Below are 19,833 nucleotides of genomic sequence, written 5' to 3' on the forward strand. Positions count from 1 at the left end.
AGGCCTGTGTTGGGTGTCAGCTTTAGCATGAGAACGAGGCTTGTTGAAGCAGCGTGGACGAAGCGAAGATGGCGTCGCGGGGAACCCAATTGTTTGTAGGAAGACTTTCTAAAGAAACTAAACTGAGAGACTTAGAAAATGTATTTTACCTATACGGAAAGCTCCTAAGATGCGACTTAAAGACTGGTGAGTAATGTAGCCGCATTTAGAGGCGTCTTTTTCGGGTAATTTATACTCTGCAAAAGAAAAGCTTCCTTGCGAGTATCTTGTGTGTGTGGCGGCGGTTATTGTAATGTTAGCTTCGTCTGTTTTTAACTGTTGTATGATCTTTTCAGACTCAGGGATGATACATATGATGTAGCTTATTCATTACCATCCTATGGTTAATGAGGGCCGTTTATAAATATAAACTATCAATATTTTTCGTCTTAATCTTAGAGCTTTTGATTGCCTTCTCTCCAGTTCGAGGTTTCCCTCTCAGTATAAAAATCTTCTCATTCAATTGTGTATTTCCCAAACATGATACGTCTTAGCTGCGCACTTTTCTGTGCTGTGCTAGTAAAAGAAAAAGCTATTACTAAGTTGTTTTACTAGCATTATTGAGATCTACAGTAGTACCAACAGTTTTGAATACCTCGCACCCAAAGGATGTGTTGGCATCCTTTTGTACTACTCGGAAACAGAATAAGATATCTAAAAAAATATCAACTGTGTTCACAATGTTTTCGTAGTGTTTTCATAAGATTCAATGGGATTATTTTTGACTTGTACCCCCATTTGCTACCTGACTGTTTTGGTATAATTTGGTAAATACATGATACAAGAGTACAATACAGGAGGGACCTACCAAAAGCTATCAAGAAAAGGAAAGGGGAAAAGGGTATAGGCCCTCTATATACAGGGCCATAGTGTGTGTGTGTGTGTGTGTGGGGGGGGGGGTCCCTGACATTTCTTGAGTTTCAAAAAGTTGGAATCCTTTTTATCAACCTTTTTTGTTAAATTTTGATTATTTTTTTCATGATTCACAAATATTTGAGGAATTTTTATTTAAGCCCTAAAAGTAGGCTCTGAAGAAATATTTTTTTACTTATAAATGACAAATGAAGTTGTTACGGGACAGTAAAATCAAGCAATTCATTATTTGTCACAGGGTTTGTGAGCATAAATCGTGATTAATGTCAATGAAATATCCTTGTTCAAGAATCGTGGCAGTGGGTAATGGCAATCACAAATTGTTATTTGTCCATGTCACAATTCACAATAGATGAAGAAGGCTGTTTAAGATTCAAATGTCTTTACTTGTGATGTGCATTGATTGCTTGCCGTGTGTTTCATTATGATTTTACATGCGGAACGAAGTCAGTGCTAGAGCCAAGCCTTGGTCTAAGCATGTCCAGTACCATTTACAACTGGGATGTGTAATACACATGGCGACATTTAAAATTTCCAGCTAGGAATGTTGTCTTTATAAAGCATAAATCTAAATTACATAGTCCATAAAATATCTCATGGAACTACAGTATTTAATGCTATCCCTATCATTTTATGTTACTTTTTTTATTTGTTTTTATTAATGGGAACAGCTGCTGTACATTAATATTTTCTTGTCACCACCGTTTTACTAATTACTTTTTTTTCTCTACATATTAACAACCTGACAGGGAGAGATATGTGTAAGTATTATGCTCCTATCTATACAAGAAATCCCATATATGATGACGTTACTTAAAAAGTATTTTGATCATTTGGCATTTTTATTTCCAGCATATGGATTCATTGAATATGAAGATCCTAGAGATGCAGAGGTATGAGGTTTTTATGTCATGTACTTTAGATGGGAGCTTAGAAATTTACATTCCTTATTACCAATTCAATCCTAGATGTTTAATACCATGTTTGGCATGTACCTGGAATAAATAGAAGAGATCACATATTGCACCTCCTAACATGCCTAGGGAAGATAACATGTGTCATTTTAATGCAAGAATAACATTCCCATAAGTATAGCTGCAATGTATAGTAGTCACATTTTAATTTGGATATATAGCTCTTGAATAAAATAGATACTTTTTACTCTGATTGTAGGAGGCAATGAGAAGAGAGAATAATCGGAAGCTGTTTGGGTCAAGAATTGTTGTAGAGTATGTCCGCAGTGGAGAGCGTGGCAAGCCTGTTGGTGGTCAGACTAGACCGACAGTGGTAAGTGAAGTATATTGATATTATCTGTCTGTACGTTAGATCAATAAATCAACTTTATTTTTTCATTTCACACTATATTAGTTACAAAACATTTTTTGCCATTAACTTGAATGTGAAATGACTGAGTTCTATTTAAAAATAACTGCTGCAGTTGTTTATGAAACCCAGTTCATACTGAAGTTGAAATTATTTATATGATTAAGGGTGTTTGGAAGTTAGGTTGCTAGTGAAATTTTAAATTACCGTGTATTTGTTAGAAAAAGAGTTTTACTGCTGAAATTTTTCAAGGAGACTAGTGGCTCATTGGGCTATATATTGATGACGTCATTAGGTGATGTCATCGGGTGATGTCATCACAGCAGAATAAACGTATATTTGCCTTTTCTTTAATTTTTTGTTCAAAGGATTTTTAGTTCAGAGTATTCATGGATTTGAAAAAAATATTGAAAAATCAATTTTTTAGACCAATTATTTTGCAAGCCATTGGGGTATTTTGGTCATATGGTAAACAATATTTCCGTACAAAAATTGTCACAATTTAAAAAATTTAGGGTGCGACTGGAAGTTGTTTTTAACGCATGTACTGTGGCCCAGACTATTTGGAGGTGCGGCTGCTTAGCCACAAATCTAGTGCAATACGCTCTCTGCCATGTTTTGGTTTGGGACTCGCAATCGCACGGAAAATGATGTTTTACTGCGCTAACAATGTTGTATATACTGGAAATAGGTTTACAGTAGCTGGTTGTTTTGATTGTTTGAGTGTACTTATTGATTTGAGCAAAAATCCAGCCTCAACAAGTCGCATCTCGGGATTAGATCTTCTTGCGTCCTGCATTCCAACACAATCAATATCATGTGTTCTTCTTTTTCTTTTTGCTACGCCCAGTTGGCGGCATTTTAGCATATGAGCATGATAAATTGTATAAAAAATAATAACTCCTTTAAAAAACAAGACATCTTGTTGCAAAATGGGGGGGAAATGAAACATTTTTAACCGGCAAAAAGTTTGTAAACAAATGTGCACACTTTAAAAAGCCCGCCATTTTCGAACCTGAAGCGATTTTTTCCTGCCTAAATTGCGGTAGCAACCAAGGTCATGCGACCTAAATTCAGAACACCCTTAAATGATGGGATTAAAATTGAATTAAGTAGATTGAGTTATTCAAAATGTGCATTGATTGCTTGCCGTGTGTTTCATTATGATTTTACATGCGGAACGAAGTCAGTGCTAGAGCCAAGCCTTGGTCTAAGCATATCCAGTACTATCTACACAACTGCGATGTGTAATACACATGGGAAAATTTAAAATTCCTAGCTAGGAATGCTGACTTTGTAAGAATCATAGTCTGTACAATACTGCTTTACATTCTGGTACGTGTTTGGCAAGCTGTCTTTGTGTCATTGTCAAAGATGTCAGCCCTACTATCAAAGCTATCTACAACAGCCAGTACAAAATCAGTGTCTAAAAATAAAAAAACAGGGCTCATCTGATGGAATGTGTGCCCAAACTGAACCCTCGTAACGCCGCCAGCCCAGACAGTATACCCAAAAAGTGCAAGTGCAAGGAGCTGAGGTTTGACTTTAAGAAAATCACCCACAACTTTCCTCCCCTTGTGATTGATAATCATGAGCTTCCCATTGTCATGAACGCGAAGATCCTTGGAATCACCATAACAGACGACCTCAAATGGAACGCCCACGTCTCCGAATGTATTAAAAAGGCCAATACACGATTATGCTTCATTGTAATGTTAAAAAGAGCCCAACTCCCTATTAAGGGCATTATTGCCTTTTATCTTTCCACTATTAGGCCAGTTTTAGAATACTGCACGCCTGTTTTCCACAATGCCCTCCCGGCATATCTCAGTGACGAGATCGAGAGAGTGCAGAAAAGAGTAATGTCCATTGTGTCACCACAAGCTAACTACCAGGACTGCCTTGTCAGCTATGGCTTACAGACTTTCAAGGACAGACGGGGCGAACTCTGTCTTAATCTGTTTTCGTCTATTTCCACCTGCCCTAACCATAAGCTAGCGAACATCTTTTCACCTAAGAACCAGTGTAGTTATAGTCTTAGACAATTCAGGACATTCTCAATTCCGCGCTGCCGAACCGAACGTTTTAGGCGATCTTTCATCCCGGCCATGGCGTCCAGTTGCACCACTAAATTTAACATATAATCCTAACTGAACATATCATATTCGCTCATTTTATAGTATATAGCTTTCCTCTTATCATAGTCGCGTTTAAGTCTATTACCTGTAACATACATATATATAGTTATATTTTTTATTTTTTTTTTCTTTTCTACTCGATGTAAATTGTGCAATTTAGCTTTTTTTAGCTGCCATGCAATCTTTTTTAAATAGACTATCTATCTCATCTCTATCTCCCATGCTCATTCGGAATTGCATCATTAAAAAGGTTGATAAATAGGTTGTGTGTACTTTAAAGGGTTTGCTATCTGCCACTTATCAGAGATGCACTCAGTGAGATGTGACGACAAATGACAGCTTGCCTTAGTCTTAGACAGCCTTAGACAGCTTGCCTTATGTCTCTTTAATAGCATGATGCATGTTTAAGTTTGCTAGTAATCAATGCAAAGGTAGTCTTTTTAAGCTGATCGTGTAATTTGGTTGCAGGTTGGCGATGAGTGTTTTGTTTGTGGTAAGCTTGGCCATTGGGCATCGTCCTGTCCGTCCCGTGGAGATCCAAGAGATTCCCGAGGTGAATGACCATTTTCAGAGCAGATGGGTAGTGACCCCTGACAATCCTATGGTGAAGAGAGGTCCCCTGCAGGCATGTCCGGCAAAAATCCCTACAAGTTACAAATTGAGAATTCCCTTCAAGTTTCCACCTAAATTCCCTTTTCAGTTTCTTGATGTAGACCTACATTTATACTTAACAGAGGAGCAGCTTTGGTTAAAGGTTAGACCAATAAAGTTATGGCCAGTCCCTCATGTAGGCAGAACCAATCCATTGTAGACCAGCATTGAGACCATTGTAACCTGTAACTTATTGAAGACTGCAAAGGCTCAAATAGACCTCACCCAGCTGAGAATACTACCCGACAAGACTATATCTGACAGAGCTAGGAGACCTTTCCAGACCAACAGTAGAAGTGCTCGGCTAACATTCCTGATGAGATCACTACCTGGGCAAACCCTTTTAGCAGGCCGACAGAACAGCGAACCAGAGCTCCTTTGTCAAGCATCTTGGGAAGACTACTGGCATCTACTATCTTTTAGGCAGACTAGGAATTTCAGCTAGACGTTCCAATGCAGACGTTGATGGCCACTAACCAATCAACCAAACGGCTTGTCCTAGATCAATCAACCAGCCAATATAGAAGGTTTAGCCTCAACATGACAACCAAGCAACAAGCCAGTGTAGAAGGTCCAGGCTTGCCATGACATTCAAAGAACCACCCTTTGCCAGATGTTGCCAAGAAGTGTTAAACGAGTCCATTCTATGTCTATCACTTACCTTACAAGCTGTTATCAACATAGTCACATTTAATCAGCCTTTACCTAAAGTTTTGATTTTCACGCAACCAAAGCCCAGTGAAATGTCTGCAAGCCCTGAGATAAGTCCAGAGCCAAAATGCCCATAAAAAGTCAGAAATTACTACTGAATTTCCTCAACAAGGGTCCTAAAGCCAAACAACCATTTTCATCTGCGGCAATTCCCTTGTGAAAAAGCCCAAAAGCAGAAATCATGAGCTCGCCCAACCCAGAGTTCCATTAGCAAAACCCATGCTTGACCACACCCTGGCCAAGTCAGAACCCCATAGTGCGAGAGAATTATTGTAGAACCAGCCAAAGAATGTTGCATATCACGTGCGACACTCCGCCAGTTGGTTGGGTGGCTGCCCGGCATGAATATGTTGAGGTATTTTAATGTCTTAATCAATTTTTTTTTACAGAAATTCCCATTTGATATTCTAAATTGGTCTTTGCTTCATTGCACATTGCACTCTTCCTGTCTGCTTGATGTTTCCTTTTTTTTTGGTCATTTAGCAATGATATTTGTATCCTGTATCATTGATAGTAGAGAATGGAACAAAGATATAGATGACTGCTTTGTCTTTTTATCCTAGTGGAGTAGGAAAGAATGTAGATGTGCATTGAGGTGACACAGCTTATGTAAAATACCAATTCTAGGAAAGCATGATAACCTGTAGTTCAGTTATACTTACTGGCTTCTTTATCATTCTTTTACCCATTGCAGATGTGCTTACCGATTCAAGACCACCTTATAGACCAAGACGGTAAGCTGATTCCCTATGTGTATTTTTAACTGAGCATTGTTGAAAGAATCATGATCATGTTGTTAGTTGTTAGAGGTATTACATTGTCATTCTAATGAGTTTATTCCTACTATTAGTCAATACTTACTATTTAAAGAGTACGGTCTATTTGCAAGATGATCATCCACGATTGAAGTCTGGTAGGGTTTGTTCTGAATTGCAACCAAGTACACATTTACATGTACAATACAACAATGACTAATAAATAGTTAGAAGTCTGGTGGTATTTGATTGAATGTATCCCAGGTCCTCGATATGGATGCTTAGTTAGACAGTACGATTTAGTCGTATGCAAACTGCCTACGACATGTCTTAGCCCTGAACTACACGCTCAATTTTCGTAGTCGACCATCGTAGCAGAGTCGTAGGTTGATTTACACTCTAGGACTTGAGATGTAAAGGTGTCACATACAACCAAATCGTGCTGTCTGAATCAGCATTAAGACTTCTGTATGGTTTTGATTTTTTTCGACTGGTTTTGACCTTTGACCAGTCATGGTTTTGACTGTTTTCTAAAATAACACAAAATTCACTTTTCAACCGTGCGGCTTTAAATATTTTAAATTTTCTCTAGATCTCCTCCAATGTCAAGGCGCCCTCTGCCACCGCCACCACCTCGATACAGATCGCGTTCAAGATCACCTCCTCCAAGACGAGGCTATGGGCCACCGCCAAGAGCGAGGCGTCGCTCCATGAGCCCCCCAAGGCGACCACGCCCTCCCCCACCCATGAACCGTGGGCGTGATCGTTACGCACGGCTGTAGAAATATAGCACGGCAGTATGCCCTTTTATTTTACCCACTGAACTATTGTAACATACATGGACCATTCAGATGTTGTAAACTAGTTGTATTATGCGATTTAGTGCAAAGTTTAAATAACTTTGGAGAAGTTTTGTTTCAAGCCTATGATCAAAAAGTAATTGATTCGATGCTTGTTCGCAAATAAATGTTGTCTTATGCGTTTTTGTATTGATTTTGGAAGAAAATACTACATCGATAGCTAGCTGTTTGTAGTGCGTTTTTCAATTTTCTTTGGACTCTTGTCGATAATGTCGGTCTACTACACCGCTGTCTGGATTCCGTCATCCAACTAACGAAATGACATTTGGATCTTTTTTAATTTTTTTTGTAAATAGTCGGTGAGAGTGTATTGAAAACCGTAGTGACTGTGTTATGTTATGACCGAACCACCAGGGAGCTTGAATCTTCGTGGATCCATTGCAGGACCGTTCTTAGAAATTGTACTGTAAATAGGGAGGGGGGGGGGGAACCCTGTAAGAGGGCTTGGCTTTCGGGAAAAGCTCTAGTAATCGGGATTCTGTTATAGTTGGATACTTGGGATAAATGTGATATTTCCCCAGCCAAGGTCATGGCAATACATGTGGTTTGATTCAATTTATTTCAATGATTATGAAAATAGTACATATTGAAAATAACTTACTTCTATCAATGCCCTTGATATATGTATTTCATATTATAAATGTATCCTTTCTAATAAATGTACACCAAATCTTAACTACACCACAGCGATATATTTTGTCACGCCGTAGCGGTATATTCCATCATGCCATAACTATATTCCGTCACGCCAAAAAGATATAGATATATTCCATGACACACTATAACTATAGACTATTCCGCCACGCCATAGAGATTTATTCTATCACGCCATAAGAGTATTTCGTCATTCAAAATCGATGTTACACCACGCCGTAACTACAATTCCGTCACGCCATACCATTGCGATATATTCCGTCACGCCATACCATGGCGATACGTTCCGTCACGCCATACCATGGCGATATATTCCGTCATGCCATACCATGGGGATACATTAACATCACACAAGGTCGGCATATTCCGTCACGCCATACCATGGCAATATATTCCTTCGCGCAATGTCGGCATATTCCGTCACGCCCTGGTGACCATGCCCACTACTCTCAGTTTTAAGAGTCATCATACTTCATCATACCATAGCAGTATACCTCCACTCTTGTCTACCTTCCCTGGCATATCCTTTCTTACCACTCGCTACATAATTAGCTTCCTGGAATTTCCCAAGCAGCTGCACCACATCACCAGCGTCATTCTCGGCGTGAACCGCATCCTTTCCTTGCGGAAGACTGCCAAGCGTTTCTATCCGTACTGCATTCGGTCCTCCTTTAGATGTTGTATCCCCCTCACCTCGTCTTTCAAGCTGACGAGTTACTGATGTGGAGAAACGAGAAAATGGAACCTCGACCGCTCCGAAATCGAGTAAAGTGTCTGAGGTCTGAAGTCGTGATTTAAGCGTTGAATAGATATTCTCCGGCCTTGGTTTGTACAGTCGGGGAGATATTTGCAGTGACGGTGGTTCCGATGGTCTATCAGCCTCAAGTGACTTCTGCAGGTGAATTAAAAAGTCAATAACTTTAAACCTCAAAAGGGGGGAATATGACCATCCTCGGGGACCCAGGACGGCGCGGAGACCGGAAGCGGAAGTACGCGCGAAGACGAAGAAAAAAAAAAGGGGGGGGGGGGGGGGGTTCGTCTTCGCGAGTACTCCTGCGTCCGGTCTCTACGTCGCCCTGGGTCCCCGAGGATGGACTATGACAGGCATTAATTGGGGGGGGGGGGGGGGGGGGGGATTCAATTTCCGCAATCTCACTCCTGCTAGGGGACATGCTCGGCCCCCAAGAAGAAAATTTGGAATTGTACACCCTCAGCGAACTCATCATCTGCATCTTACAGTGACGACACAGTACGGCATGAACTTCGTAAACATTTTGAAAAAAAAAAGTTCGGCCAATGGGAAACGCCGGACGTTGTTTATTTGACCCCGTACTTGGGAAACACGGGCCCGTGCGGGCCTTATCGGATAGCTCTTTTTGGCATGATCGCTATAGAGATTGGTCTATTTTTCATTCACATTACACGGAAATTGACCTTAGTTCTGCCGGATAATTCATAGCACATCGTGTATATCGAATGAAGTTCCTTTCAGAATGTTTACTCTTCTGGCTGGACTTTTTTTTTCAAAATGTTTACGGAGTTCATGCCGTATCTGATTGGTCAAAGTTTTTAGCATGGCCCGCTTTCTGTGTCCTCACTGTAAGTAGTGATTTGACATTGAAATGTGTGTAATATTTTCTTACCCCTTTCCTGTGTTTTTTTTTTTTTTTTTTTTTTTTTTCGGGTGATCCTAGTTTGGACTTTTGACATTTGACCACATAACAAATAAACGGTCCCTCATAAGACCAAGACTTACCCTGGAAGTTTCCTTAGGAACAACTGCAAAAAAAAAAAGAAGAATACATTATGTACTATTTAAAACACGAGAAGGAGTGTTCGCGGATATAAAATCTCGAGGGCGAAGCAAACTCCGCAAGCCTTAATAAAAGCACCAGGATTTAATTTCGTTAGTGTGAATCACGGGAGCCAGAAAGCGGTAAACCTGTCAATAAACAGTCTATAAATACCAAGAATATTTTTCCAATCTATTAAGGGTAGAGTGTCGAATTATTGAACCGTGACGAATAAGATGTCTCTGTCTGAGGGGGACGTATGGGAGATGCGAAAACCGCAAACCCGCACTGAAAATCGCAAAGAAACCGCACAGAAAAATGCCAAAAACCGCGAGACAAGTCAATAACCGTAAGCCGCGCAGTCGAGAGAAACCGCAATACCGCGGAATAAAATACAAAAAACCGCGCCAGGTTTAAGGCCAAAACCGCATCACGGCAAACTCTTACGCCCCCTTCTGTCTGGGAGCAGAAAAATGCATATAGCTAATCCTACCTTGGTTGGCTTTCCTCTCTATGGTCACAGTGAAAGAGGGTCGTTGGCGATTTAAATAGATCTGGTGGCTGCGAGGATGTTTGACTCGCATCTCCCGGTCCACCTTGCGTCTTAACCGGACTTTCTGTGATATTTAATAATATCCAGTGCGTAAGATTGTAGTCTTTCACAACAACAGGCAGCCACCATGGGGACATATCTCACGATATGTGACGATACAGTGGAACCATATACAGCGGGCACCATACAAAGTCCTAAAACTTTTCACTAAAACGCAGTATTCAATTTACCTCACCTGTAAACGACCAGCCTCGTATAGGTGCCCACTTGTGTTGGTCCCAAAGTTGGCCGCTTAAAAAGAGGTACCATTTTATGTCAATTCAGTTTACCTGTGTCTCAATGTCCCAGTGCAGGTTTTGAATTCTTGCTTGCGCGTTATGGACATCCTGGAACAAACACAAATACAGGGTGAAAGATGACATAATTAGCACGAGTCAAGCTGTAGGAAACTCGGTGACCTTGCGTTGCTGTGGTGTGGACAGAGAAATAAATCAACATTTGGTTGGAGAGCGCCTCTAAATTGCGGTATCCTTTTTACAGCGTTGTTAACGCCTCCCAGCCCCTTCATTGCCCTCGGTCTTTCCCCCAAATGACGGATTTCTTACCATTTATCCTTTACTTTCTTGCACCCACACGCTCAATAAACAACGCCGTCCCCCGTCATCGCCGTGTGTGACCACGGCTCTTCACCGCCACCTTTTCATCGCCGTGAGTACGGCTCCCTAACCCTCCCCCCTCTCCTCAGTTCTCCCACCTGCCGCGCCTTGCTTAACCTCGGTGTGACTACGTTTTACACCCCAGCCCCCCACCCCCCCCCCCCCCCCCACCCCTCACACACACTCCTCCAGTCCTGCACCTAACACCCTGCCACCGCCTTGCTTACCCGCGGTGTGACGAGTATTTCCCGGTGATTGCTCCTGGACTGCCTTGAAAGCTTCTCCGGAGTGGTGCCAGGGAAGTTTCTCACGTAAAACGCAGACTCAGTAGTACTGGGAGGTGATGGTGCTACGCTGACTACTCGTGGAGGTGTTGAAGCAAACGACACCCATGTCTCGCCTGAATAACACCAATCAAACCATGTAGGAGGCAGGATTCCTCAGAGGGGAGGGGGAGGGGAAACAATAACAAAGGATGGGTTCAATATATGACATATGTCGGGTAAATTTTTAGATAATGTCTTCACTTCTGGCTGTACTTACGAAGAGAAGTAGTTGTATAAAAAAGTGGCGGGGGGGTTAAGATTTTTCTCTCATGCAAATTTGTGCTGGCGTTCCAGTGCGCAGATCACAGGTCAGCTTGAGAAAAACTATGAGAAGTGCAGCATACAATAAGCAACCCCACCCTCCTTGACCGTCCCCATGGGTACACTTTTCCCCTAGTTTTCTTTTACTTACGATTGTCATGAGTAAGATTTAGAGAGGTATCGATGCTGCTTTGACATGGGACCTCAAGCTGCAAAAGGAAACTCATTAATGACAAGTTTGAGTGTGCTGTAATGTATTATCGTACGCTAACAATGGCTTTGCAGGTGTGAATCAATCAATCTTAAAAACACACACCTAAAATGATTTGAATAGTCTTTCCCTCCAACCCCCAAGAATATGCATGCCGCCTTATTTATAGATGTGTATGGTAACAAAACTGCATTTGTGAAACATACTGGGATTGATAAATTTGGGACATCATCTTTAGAAGGTCTAAGACAAGCGCCGTTCTAAAGCCCTTTCTAAAAAGCATCTTTTCCTGATGCAATATCTTTTGAATAATATTTAATGTATTATATATTTACTAAATTTATGTATCATATTATTGCATACATTTCTTCTTTTATTACGACTCGTTGTGTCCTCCAAGGGGAGTACAAAGGAATTGCTTGGGAGGGGGCAGTCATAAGTATCATATGGAAAAAGTACATATATTCTTCAAAAATTCAAAAAGAAGTGACCCATTTTTTGGTGGCCAAAGGGGTGCATGTTAAGCCCCCCTATGTACACGCCTGCCTCCCCCTGATTGTGTTATTTACCTCTGCAGGAACTTGTCTAGATGTAGGACCTGATTTTTTGCACGTGTCATTTAGGTCCACGAATGTACGGGTAATCCCAAGTACGCCACATCGCGCGTGTAGAACCTTGGAGAATGAACCAATATGAAGACAATCAGACATTAGTACACACACTGAAAAAGCAGCACTTTTGTTGAAGTGTAAGTGTTACCCATTATATTGAGTCAATATATTATCATCCTGTGGCTTTGAATAAAGGATAATCTTATAAGTAACCTATCAAGGAGGCCAACCAACCACGTTTAAACCCCAAAAATCCCCATCTGTTAGCAGTGAAGCAAAATGTAAGTAATCGCTGGAACCCCTACAATAATTTTTTACCTTGCGGTTGGAATGATCGAGGTGATCTGTCAGCTGAACTGAGCGCTGTTGATGTCTGCTGACCTGAAAGAGATAAACAATAAGTACAAGAACGGAAAACCTTTAGATCAAAGCAACATGTGAGAAAATTAAATGGGGAGGGGGGGGGGGGCTTATGTCAACCTCATCTGTTGCACACATTTCTTCACAGTAAAATTCCTAGGAAGGGAAGGTAGGAAAGAGGGCGTTTTAAGGAAAACAGTGTGTGTCTAGGAATGCTAATGATGTACCTGTTCTATCCTTGGCTTGTCATCCACAATAAAGTTCTCCTCCTCTCTCCATGTCTTGAGAGGCTCGCTTTTGTTCCCAGGGTGTGATCTGAACAATCCTTGCTAAAAATAAATAGGAAAGACATTAATACAGGAACAGCTCAGGACGTAGCTGTCGACAAGTACAGTTCCATTGGCTCATACAAATAGGACCACACAACAACTGAGGACTTGAAAACCTTAGGTATATTTTATTAATTGGACAACCCTTTCAATAGAAAATAAATTTTATCTAGTCATCAGCTTTGTGTCATGTTTAGCCAGGCAAGTAATGTTAGCATCAAAAGGATAGTGAATCTGCTGGTATCAGTAACAGACACACACTTTTCACAGCACTCTCTCTGCTTATGAATTATAGCCAGCTTTTGGCTTATTCTTTATCAACTGATGTTTGATAGCTAACCTCATAAGTGGTATTCAGCTGGTTGAGTTTTCTCTCCTCCTCAGGTGTCAAAACTTTTCTAAAATCACAAATCTGAAATAAAATAAATATCAACAAAAGGCATCAGAGTTCTTATAGCATCTTATATCATTCTCCAATAAAACAATTTTCATTATTAACTATTTATAAATCTTATTTGTTGATCCTAAAATGTTCTGAGGATAGACAAAATCAATCCTTTTTTTTATTGCTTTAACCCATTGACTCCTGGCTTTTTTGGAGCTGAATTTACAAAAAACAGACTGAAAACAGATACCTCCCCCCCTATTCTGAGTTTTATACAGCCCGTCAAAGTCAAACACAGCTGCACCTAGTCAGCGGTATCCAAGCTTTCCAACAGTGCTTTGCGGTCCCCACTTTTAATCCCTCGTCGATGTGCTGAAGCCAGCACAAGTTGATGGTTGCTTGTATTTTTCATCAAACATACAGCTATGAGCATATTAGGAGAGTGTCTCAGGACATCATGAAGTCTTTTGGGGCATAATTGAGTGCTTTGCTTATGGATATTTGCAAGCAAAGGTGGATTCATGATGATTTTTTCTTGTTTGGCTTTGCCTGGATGAGAAAATAATTTTCTAATGAATCACCACAGCTCTCCTAAATGCTGTCTTTTCTGAAACCAAATTGATTCCAAAATTGTTTACACTGCTATTCTGGGTCTGTATGGCCTGGAATTGATTTGTTTGGCTTCGGGGTGAAAAGACGTATAAAAAACCATCTGACTTTGGGGAGAGGAGTGTTGACTGGCCCTCCCTTCGTGAATTTTCCCCTGGATCTCCCAGAATGCTTTGCAATACGTAAAGATATTTTCGTGGTTGTACAATCCTTCAAGGAATGAACATTGTGTTTTGAGGCCAAGGAAATGTACCTGGAGGATCAGAATAAAGGTATCTATTTGTGTCTTGAGCTGTGTTTGCTGATCTCTCTCCCTTGTGTGGTATTTTGAGCGTTTTATTGAGAGGGGTGATTCTGCTTTTCTCTCCTTGTTCGATTTGAGATTTGTCAAAGAACCTGTGCTATTATTTGGCTTAAGAGTAGATGCCAACACCTTGGTTGGATGCATATCTGCAAGACCATTTATCCCTTAGACTGATGCCTGAGTATCTTCATCTTGTTGTGTTTATTTTGAATTTATGAATTTTTTGGGTTGTGGGTACTTCCCAAAGCCGGTACAGGCCGGATCAGGGGTCAATGTGTTTACCAACACACCCTAAAAATCATGCTTGCCTCACTGCCTGAGAACAATGCATTTTTCGCAAGCTTAGGTGCATACAACAGTGTAGGCAAATTCTGCTTGATATACAAACAAGCCTCCTTTAAGTTATGGCTGATATTCTAACAGATAATTCTTATGTTAAAACCATTAGGGAAAACACAGGGAGCCCAAATTCTATAAAAATATTTGCCTTTATAAATTCAAAGCAGCAGTGTCAACCCACTTTTGGTACTTTTCCTGTATATTCACAGTCAAAGTAATCTTATCACAAAACCTTGCCTGAATCTGATGTTTTCTTGGGCATTTTTTTCTAAAAAAGCTATGCATATCATCCCTATCAATGAGTCCAGTCATGTCCAAGTAAAAAAAATTCTATTTTCTAGGTTAAAGATATTCACTTGCTAGAAATGGCATATATGTGATCCAATCCACTGGTGTATGTCACAGCACAAGTATAAAAAGGTCTAGTTATTTTGATTAAAATCTAGGGGTGGTTGATTAACCCATTGACTCCTGGCTTTTTTGGAGCTGAATTTACAAAAAACAGACTGAAAACAGATACCTCCCCCCCTATTCTGAGTTTTATACAGCCCGTCAAAGTCAAACACAGCTGCACCTAGTCAGCGGTATCCAAGCTTTCCAACAGTGCTTTGCGGTCCCCACTTTTAATCCCTCGTCGATGTGCTGAAGCCAGCACAAGTTGATGGTTGCTTGTATTTTTCATCAAACATACAGCTATGAGCATATTAGGAGAGTGTCTCAGGACATCATGAAGTCTTTTGGGGCATAATTGAGTGCTTTGCTTATGGATATTTGCAAGCAAAGGTGGATTCATGATGATTTTTTCTTGTTTGGCTTTGCCTGGATGAGAAAATAATTTTCTAATGAATCACCACAGCTCTCCTAAATGCTGTCTTTTCTGAAACCAAATTGATTCCAAAATTGTTTACACTGCTATTCTGGGTCTGTATGGCCTGGAATTGATTTGTTTGGCTTCGGGGTGAAAAGACGTATAAAAAACCATCTGACTTTGGGGAGAGGAGTGTTGACTGGCCCTCCCTTCGTGAATTTTCCCCTGGATCTCCCAGAATGCTTTGCAATACGTAAAGATATTTTCGTGGTTGTACAATCCTTCAAGGAATGAACATTGTGTTTTGAGGCCAAGGAAATGTACCTGGAGGATCAGAATAAAGGTATCTATTTGTGTCTTGAGCTGTGTTTGCTGATCTCTCTCCCTTGTGTGGTATTTTGAGCGTTTTATTGAGAGGGGTGATTCTGCTTTTCTCTCCTTGTTCGATTTGAGATTTGTCAAAGAACCTGTGCTATTATTTGGCTTAAGAGTAGATGCCAACACCTTGGTTGGATGCATATCTGCAAGACCATTTATCCCTTAGACTGATGCCTGAGTATCTTCATCTTGTTGTGTTTATTTTGAATTTAAGAATTTTTTGGGTTGTGGGTACTTCCCAAAGCCGGTACAGGCCGGTTCAGGGGTCAATGTGTTAACCCTCTGTTGCATAAAGGTGTTCTGAAGGAGTTAACCAAAAGGGGGTATTCCCAGTGGTTCTAAATGCCTTTCTCTGTCATAGAGACGCTGACATCAAAGAGGAACACCTCTTTTGAATTATCCCGGCACTGTGGGTGGCATACCTTGTAAAGTTTACTTCTGTCAAAACCACTAACAGGTGGTAATGGCGGTACTTCAACCTCAACATCTCTCTCACACCTGTAAGTATCACAGTTAGAATTTATTAGAAATCTTTGGCAACACACCTTAGTGTCACTTTTAATAATAATTGGTAGGATATAGGTCCTATCACTATGGTAACAACACTATGACATAAAATTAACTCTAATCATTATCGCATCTGATTTAATAATCTCCCGCGCAGCCGTCCTTTGTGTGCGTGACCCACACAGGATGGCTGGGCTTGACACTACTGATTTAATAGGTCTATTAAATAAAAAAAGAGGCAGTTTAGACAATACTTACAGTAACATTAGATCAAGAAACTCATACAACATCAGCCTGTCTGGAACATGTCGAACCATGTGCTTAATCTTGAGAAGAAGAAAAAAACATCAGTAAACTCTGAACCCTGACTAGCAAGGGTGCATGTGGTAAGTATGTCCTGTTATTATAGGGGGGGGGGGGGGGTGGGGGTAGAAAGAGGGAGTCTCCAGGGGCATGTGCCATTCATTGTAAATAAATAGTGAACATTGCGGGTTAAACAAAAAAGAATAAGACCTGTCTGTTATCAGCTATTAACAGTGTCCATTTGAGCCCTCTTGCTTCAAGCCTGACCACACCCCTTAGAATAGCCCCAATGCATCCCATCCCTCCAACGCAAGAGTGATCATGATAGGAATACTTACATGCTGCATGAGTTTTACAGGGGACACGGTTCTTCCACACACCTATAAATAATAGAAAAATTCTTCAATAACTCACACAAGAGTATTGAATGGGAGAAATGAGGCTTTTGTCTCTTCTTTATGATACAAACCTTAAGCGTACGGAAAAGTATCTGTTCATCTATAACGAGGCCCATCATATCCTCATGTTCGTATAATTGAAATGCAACACGCACCTCACGGAGCTCCTCAAAACTGAAAGAAAGATGGATGTGAGAGGTGATTCATCTTAAATCTTAACTCTTTTATTTACCTCTAGTAACTTATTGAATTAGAAAACTAATTTGTCTATCCACATAAAACCTGACCTACAGAACTATTTTATTCTGGGAACCAATGATTTATTATTACCATGACTCCTTGGACTTTGACAAAATAATGGCAAAAGTAAAGGCAAAAAAATTTGGGTTAGAGGGGAATGAAGAAGGTGGAAAAGCCTAACCTCAATCTTCACCTCCTTCACAAAATTTGTTTGCTCGCCATTAGGCTATTCTTTCATAATGTGTCCAAAATAATATTCTTATTGCAATGAACACACAGTCCAACAGCCGAAATGGAATTTTCAGCTCATATTTACCTGAGGTACCGATTAGAAGACATCTCAGCTGCTTTTTCAATCACTCTCCCATTATACATGCCATCGTGCATGTTATAAGTCCTGTGAATATCTCCATGAAGCGCCTTTATGTCCAGTAACTCTTTCAAATCCTGCAAGAATCAACCATAAGAAAAAAAATAAATACTTAGCCTGATCAGGGGCCATATAAATGGAATTGGGCAGTCCTGCTGGTGTGACCTTTAATTGCATTGCTGGTGCTATGCAAATAGCACTAGTATACAGCATGTTTGGAGGTGTGGAAAGTCATGACAACTTTTTCGTAATGTCAACCAAACAAAGGCTGGAAAAGCAAAATGCTTGTCAATGTAAGAGCTTCCTGTGTAGGTGCCTGTGTCTTTCATTATGTATTTTACAGTGTTCATACTATTTAAGGGCTCTTTTCTCCAATCTATTGAGTCATAAATTTCTTTTAGGACCATTAAACATGCAGTGGAACCTCCATGAAAAAACACCCCTTGCCTCTGAAAATTTTGTTCTGATACTTTTATTTAAAAAGTTTAACTACAGAAATATTCAGAAGTCTTTACAACTCTCACAACAAAAAAGACTAATTCATTTCTAGTGAACCCCCTTTGAAATGCCTCTTATTTCATTGTAATTGTATTGACCCCCTAGAGAAACATAAAACTAATAGCAGTGCATTCTACCTTCATGGATAAACCACCAACTTTCTTCTTTTTCATGTCTGGTGGGGTATTTTTCAAAAAAAGGGTCTTCTGGAACTAAAGAAAAAGAAAGAAGAAAGTTTATATTTTTCATTTTGATTTTTCTTTTAATTTTATTAATTACCATTGTCTTCAAATGATGTTTACATGTCGTTCTGTAGGTAGATTTGCATAATTACTGATTCGACCAAACAAAATATTAATTAAATAAAAAGAAATAGCAAAAAAAAAGATATACAGAGAAACGCTATATATAAAATAACTTCATAAAACGCTAAAATACTCTATTAAAAAAATGAAAAACAGTTACAATTAAAGAACAATTAACAATGATTGTTCATATTTTCGAATTCGAAGCCTTCGATCCGTTCGGTTCTAGAACACTTACCCCTAAAGCTTTGGCAAGGCATCTTTGTGGATGAAAAGGAAACAGGTAGAAAATTTAGCAAAGATAAAAAGAACGAGTTAGCAGAGTTGTGATACACATAAACCCGACCAATACAGCAACAATACATGCGACTTGTTGAGGCGCTCGATTTACAAAAAAAAACGACGCATAGTTACATAAATAAACAACGTTCGATATTCAAAAGAAACTGCTAAAATCCTTACCCTAACTCCTCCCAAGAGAAGAACTCTTTTTTCTTTGGGTACTTGATGTGAATTGTCATGGTTTAACGTGACTACACGGCGATATCCCAGTTAGAGTTCAGTGCAACATGGCGCCAACCTGTGCCGCTATGACAACATGTAGTACTCAGGGGCGAAAGGGGTCGCGGGCCGCCTGTGGCTTCTCTTCTCTAGTGCAGTGTACCCCAACCCTCCTCTATCATATCCGGCTTGAATATCACGCTCGACGCTCGCACTTTTCAGTATCTAAAATATTACCTACCTTTTTTTCTGTTTCGTAGATTTGATATTGATATCAGTGGCCCATGGTATTTTACTATAATATTTTTTATCCAAGCTCAACAAAACAAGCCGTATAAATCAAATATTTTTTTGCGCGGTGAGAAAATATGGCGCCGGGCCGATAAGGGCGCTTTTTAAATGTATAGTATACAAAGTTGTTTTTCTTTGTAGTGCCAAGTATCAACAAAAAAAAATGGAACTAGCACTTGCGAGCGAATATCGCATCCGGTGCTGTGGAACGCTAATCAGGGCTTAGCTACTTCTTATGCGCACGACCGGGCCAAAATAAAAAAAATGAATTGCAAGCGGATAGAAGGTATATTATCTGACGAGTCTCGACCCAAGTTAAAGTTTCTTTTTTAAGAATTTTTTGCAAGCATTTTATCAGTGATTTCATCACGCGCACGGTTGTGTCTGGTGAAGGTGCTGGGCTTATGGTATTACCACTTTAGTTTGCCAAAAATGCCAAAAAGATATGTGGCATTTGTAGTGATTAAGATTCCCGTGACAGTTTTAAGTGCGT

The 19,833-nt window shown here is 40.1% G+C and overlaps 2 protein-coding genes across 2 annotated transcripts; one reads left to right on the plus strand and one right to left on the minus strand.

The window, feature by feature from the left end:
- Nucleotides 1–31: 31 nt before the first annotated feature.
- LOC5521525 (serine/arginine-rich splicing factor RS2Z32) lies at nt 32–7,471 on the plus strand. Its single transcript, XM_032366729.2, has 7 exons — nt 32–186; nt 1,662–1,673; nt 1,765–1,805; nt 2,086–2,199; nt 4,842–4,926; nt 6,430–6,469; nt 7,083–7,471. The coding sequence occupies exons 1-7, from the start codon at nt 69–71 to the stop codon at nt 7,270–7,272; spliced, it is 600 nt and encodes a 199-aa protein (XP_032222620.1). The 5' UTR covers nt 32–68; the 3' UTR covers nt 7,273–7,471.
- Nucleotides 7,472–7,890: 419 nt separating this feature from the next.
- On the minus strand, nt 7,891–19,507 carry LOC5521412. Its single transcript, XM_001641270.3, has 18 exons — nt 19,011–19,507; nt 18,787–18,808; nt 18,381–18,455; nt 17,692–17,822; nt 17,207–17,309; nt 17,076–17,117; nt 16,693–16,760; nt 16,350–16,425; nt 13,445–13,516; nt 13,003–13,104; nt 12,734–12,796; nt 12,374–12,478; nt 11,745–11,802; nt 11,234–11,406; nt 10,680–10,736; nt 10,291–10,414; nt 9,761–9,783; nt 7,891–8,896 (listed from the first exon to the last, which is right to left on the minus strand). The coding sequence occupies exons 1-18, from the start codon at nt 19,067–19,069 to the stop codon at nt 8,480–8,482; spliced, it is 1,770 nt and encodes a 589-aa protein (XP_001641320.1). The 5' UTR covers nt 19,070–19,507; the 3' UTR covers nt 7,891–8,479.
- Between the last annotated feature and the right edge of the window lie 326 nt (nt 19,508–19,833).

The sequence above is a fragment of the Nematostella vectensis genome, chromosome 6, assembly GCF_932526225.1.
Source record: "Nematostella vectensis chromosome 6, jaNemVect1.1, whole genome shotgun sequence".
Lineage (NCBI taxonomy): Eukaryota > Metazoa > Cnidaria > Anthozoa > Actiniaria > Edwardsiidae > Nematostella > Nematostella vectensis.

Coding starts and splice junctions, on each gene's coding strand:
- LOC5521525 (XM_032366729.2), top strand. CDS start 69: ATGGCGTCGCGGGGAACCCAATTGTTTGTAGGAAGACTTTCTAAAGAA. Junction 1,806..2,085: donor AAGATCCTAGAGATGCAGAG/GTATGAGGTTTT, acceptor CTCTGATTGTAG/GAGGCAATGAGAAGAGAGAA. Junction 4,927..6,429: donor AGATCCAAGAGATTCCCGAG/GTGAATGACCAT, acceptor TACCCATTGCAG/ATGTGCTTACCGATTCAAGA.
- LOC5521412 (XM_001641270.3), bottom strand. CDS start 19,069: ATGACAATTCACATCAAGTACCCAAAGAAAAAAGAGTTCTTCTCTTGG. Junction 13,105..13,444: donor AGCTGAATACCACTTATGAG/GTTAGCTATCAA, acceptor ATTTATTTTTAG/CAAGGATTGTTCAGATCACA. Junction 9,784..10,290: donor AGAGAGGAAAGCCAACCAAG/GTAGGATTAGCT, acceptor TTTTTTTTGCAG/TTGTTCCTAAGGAAACTTCC.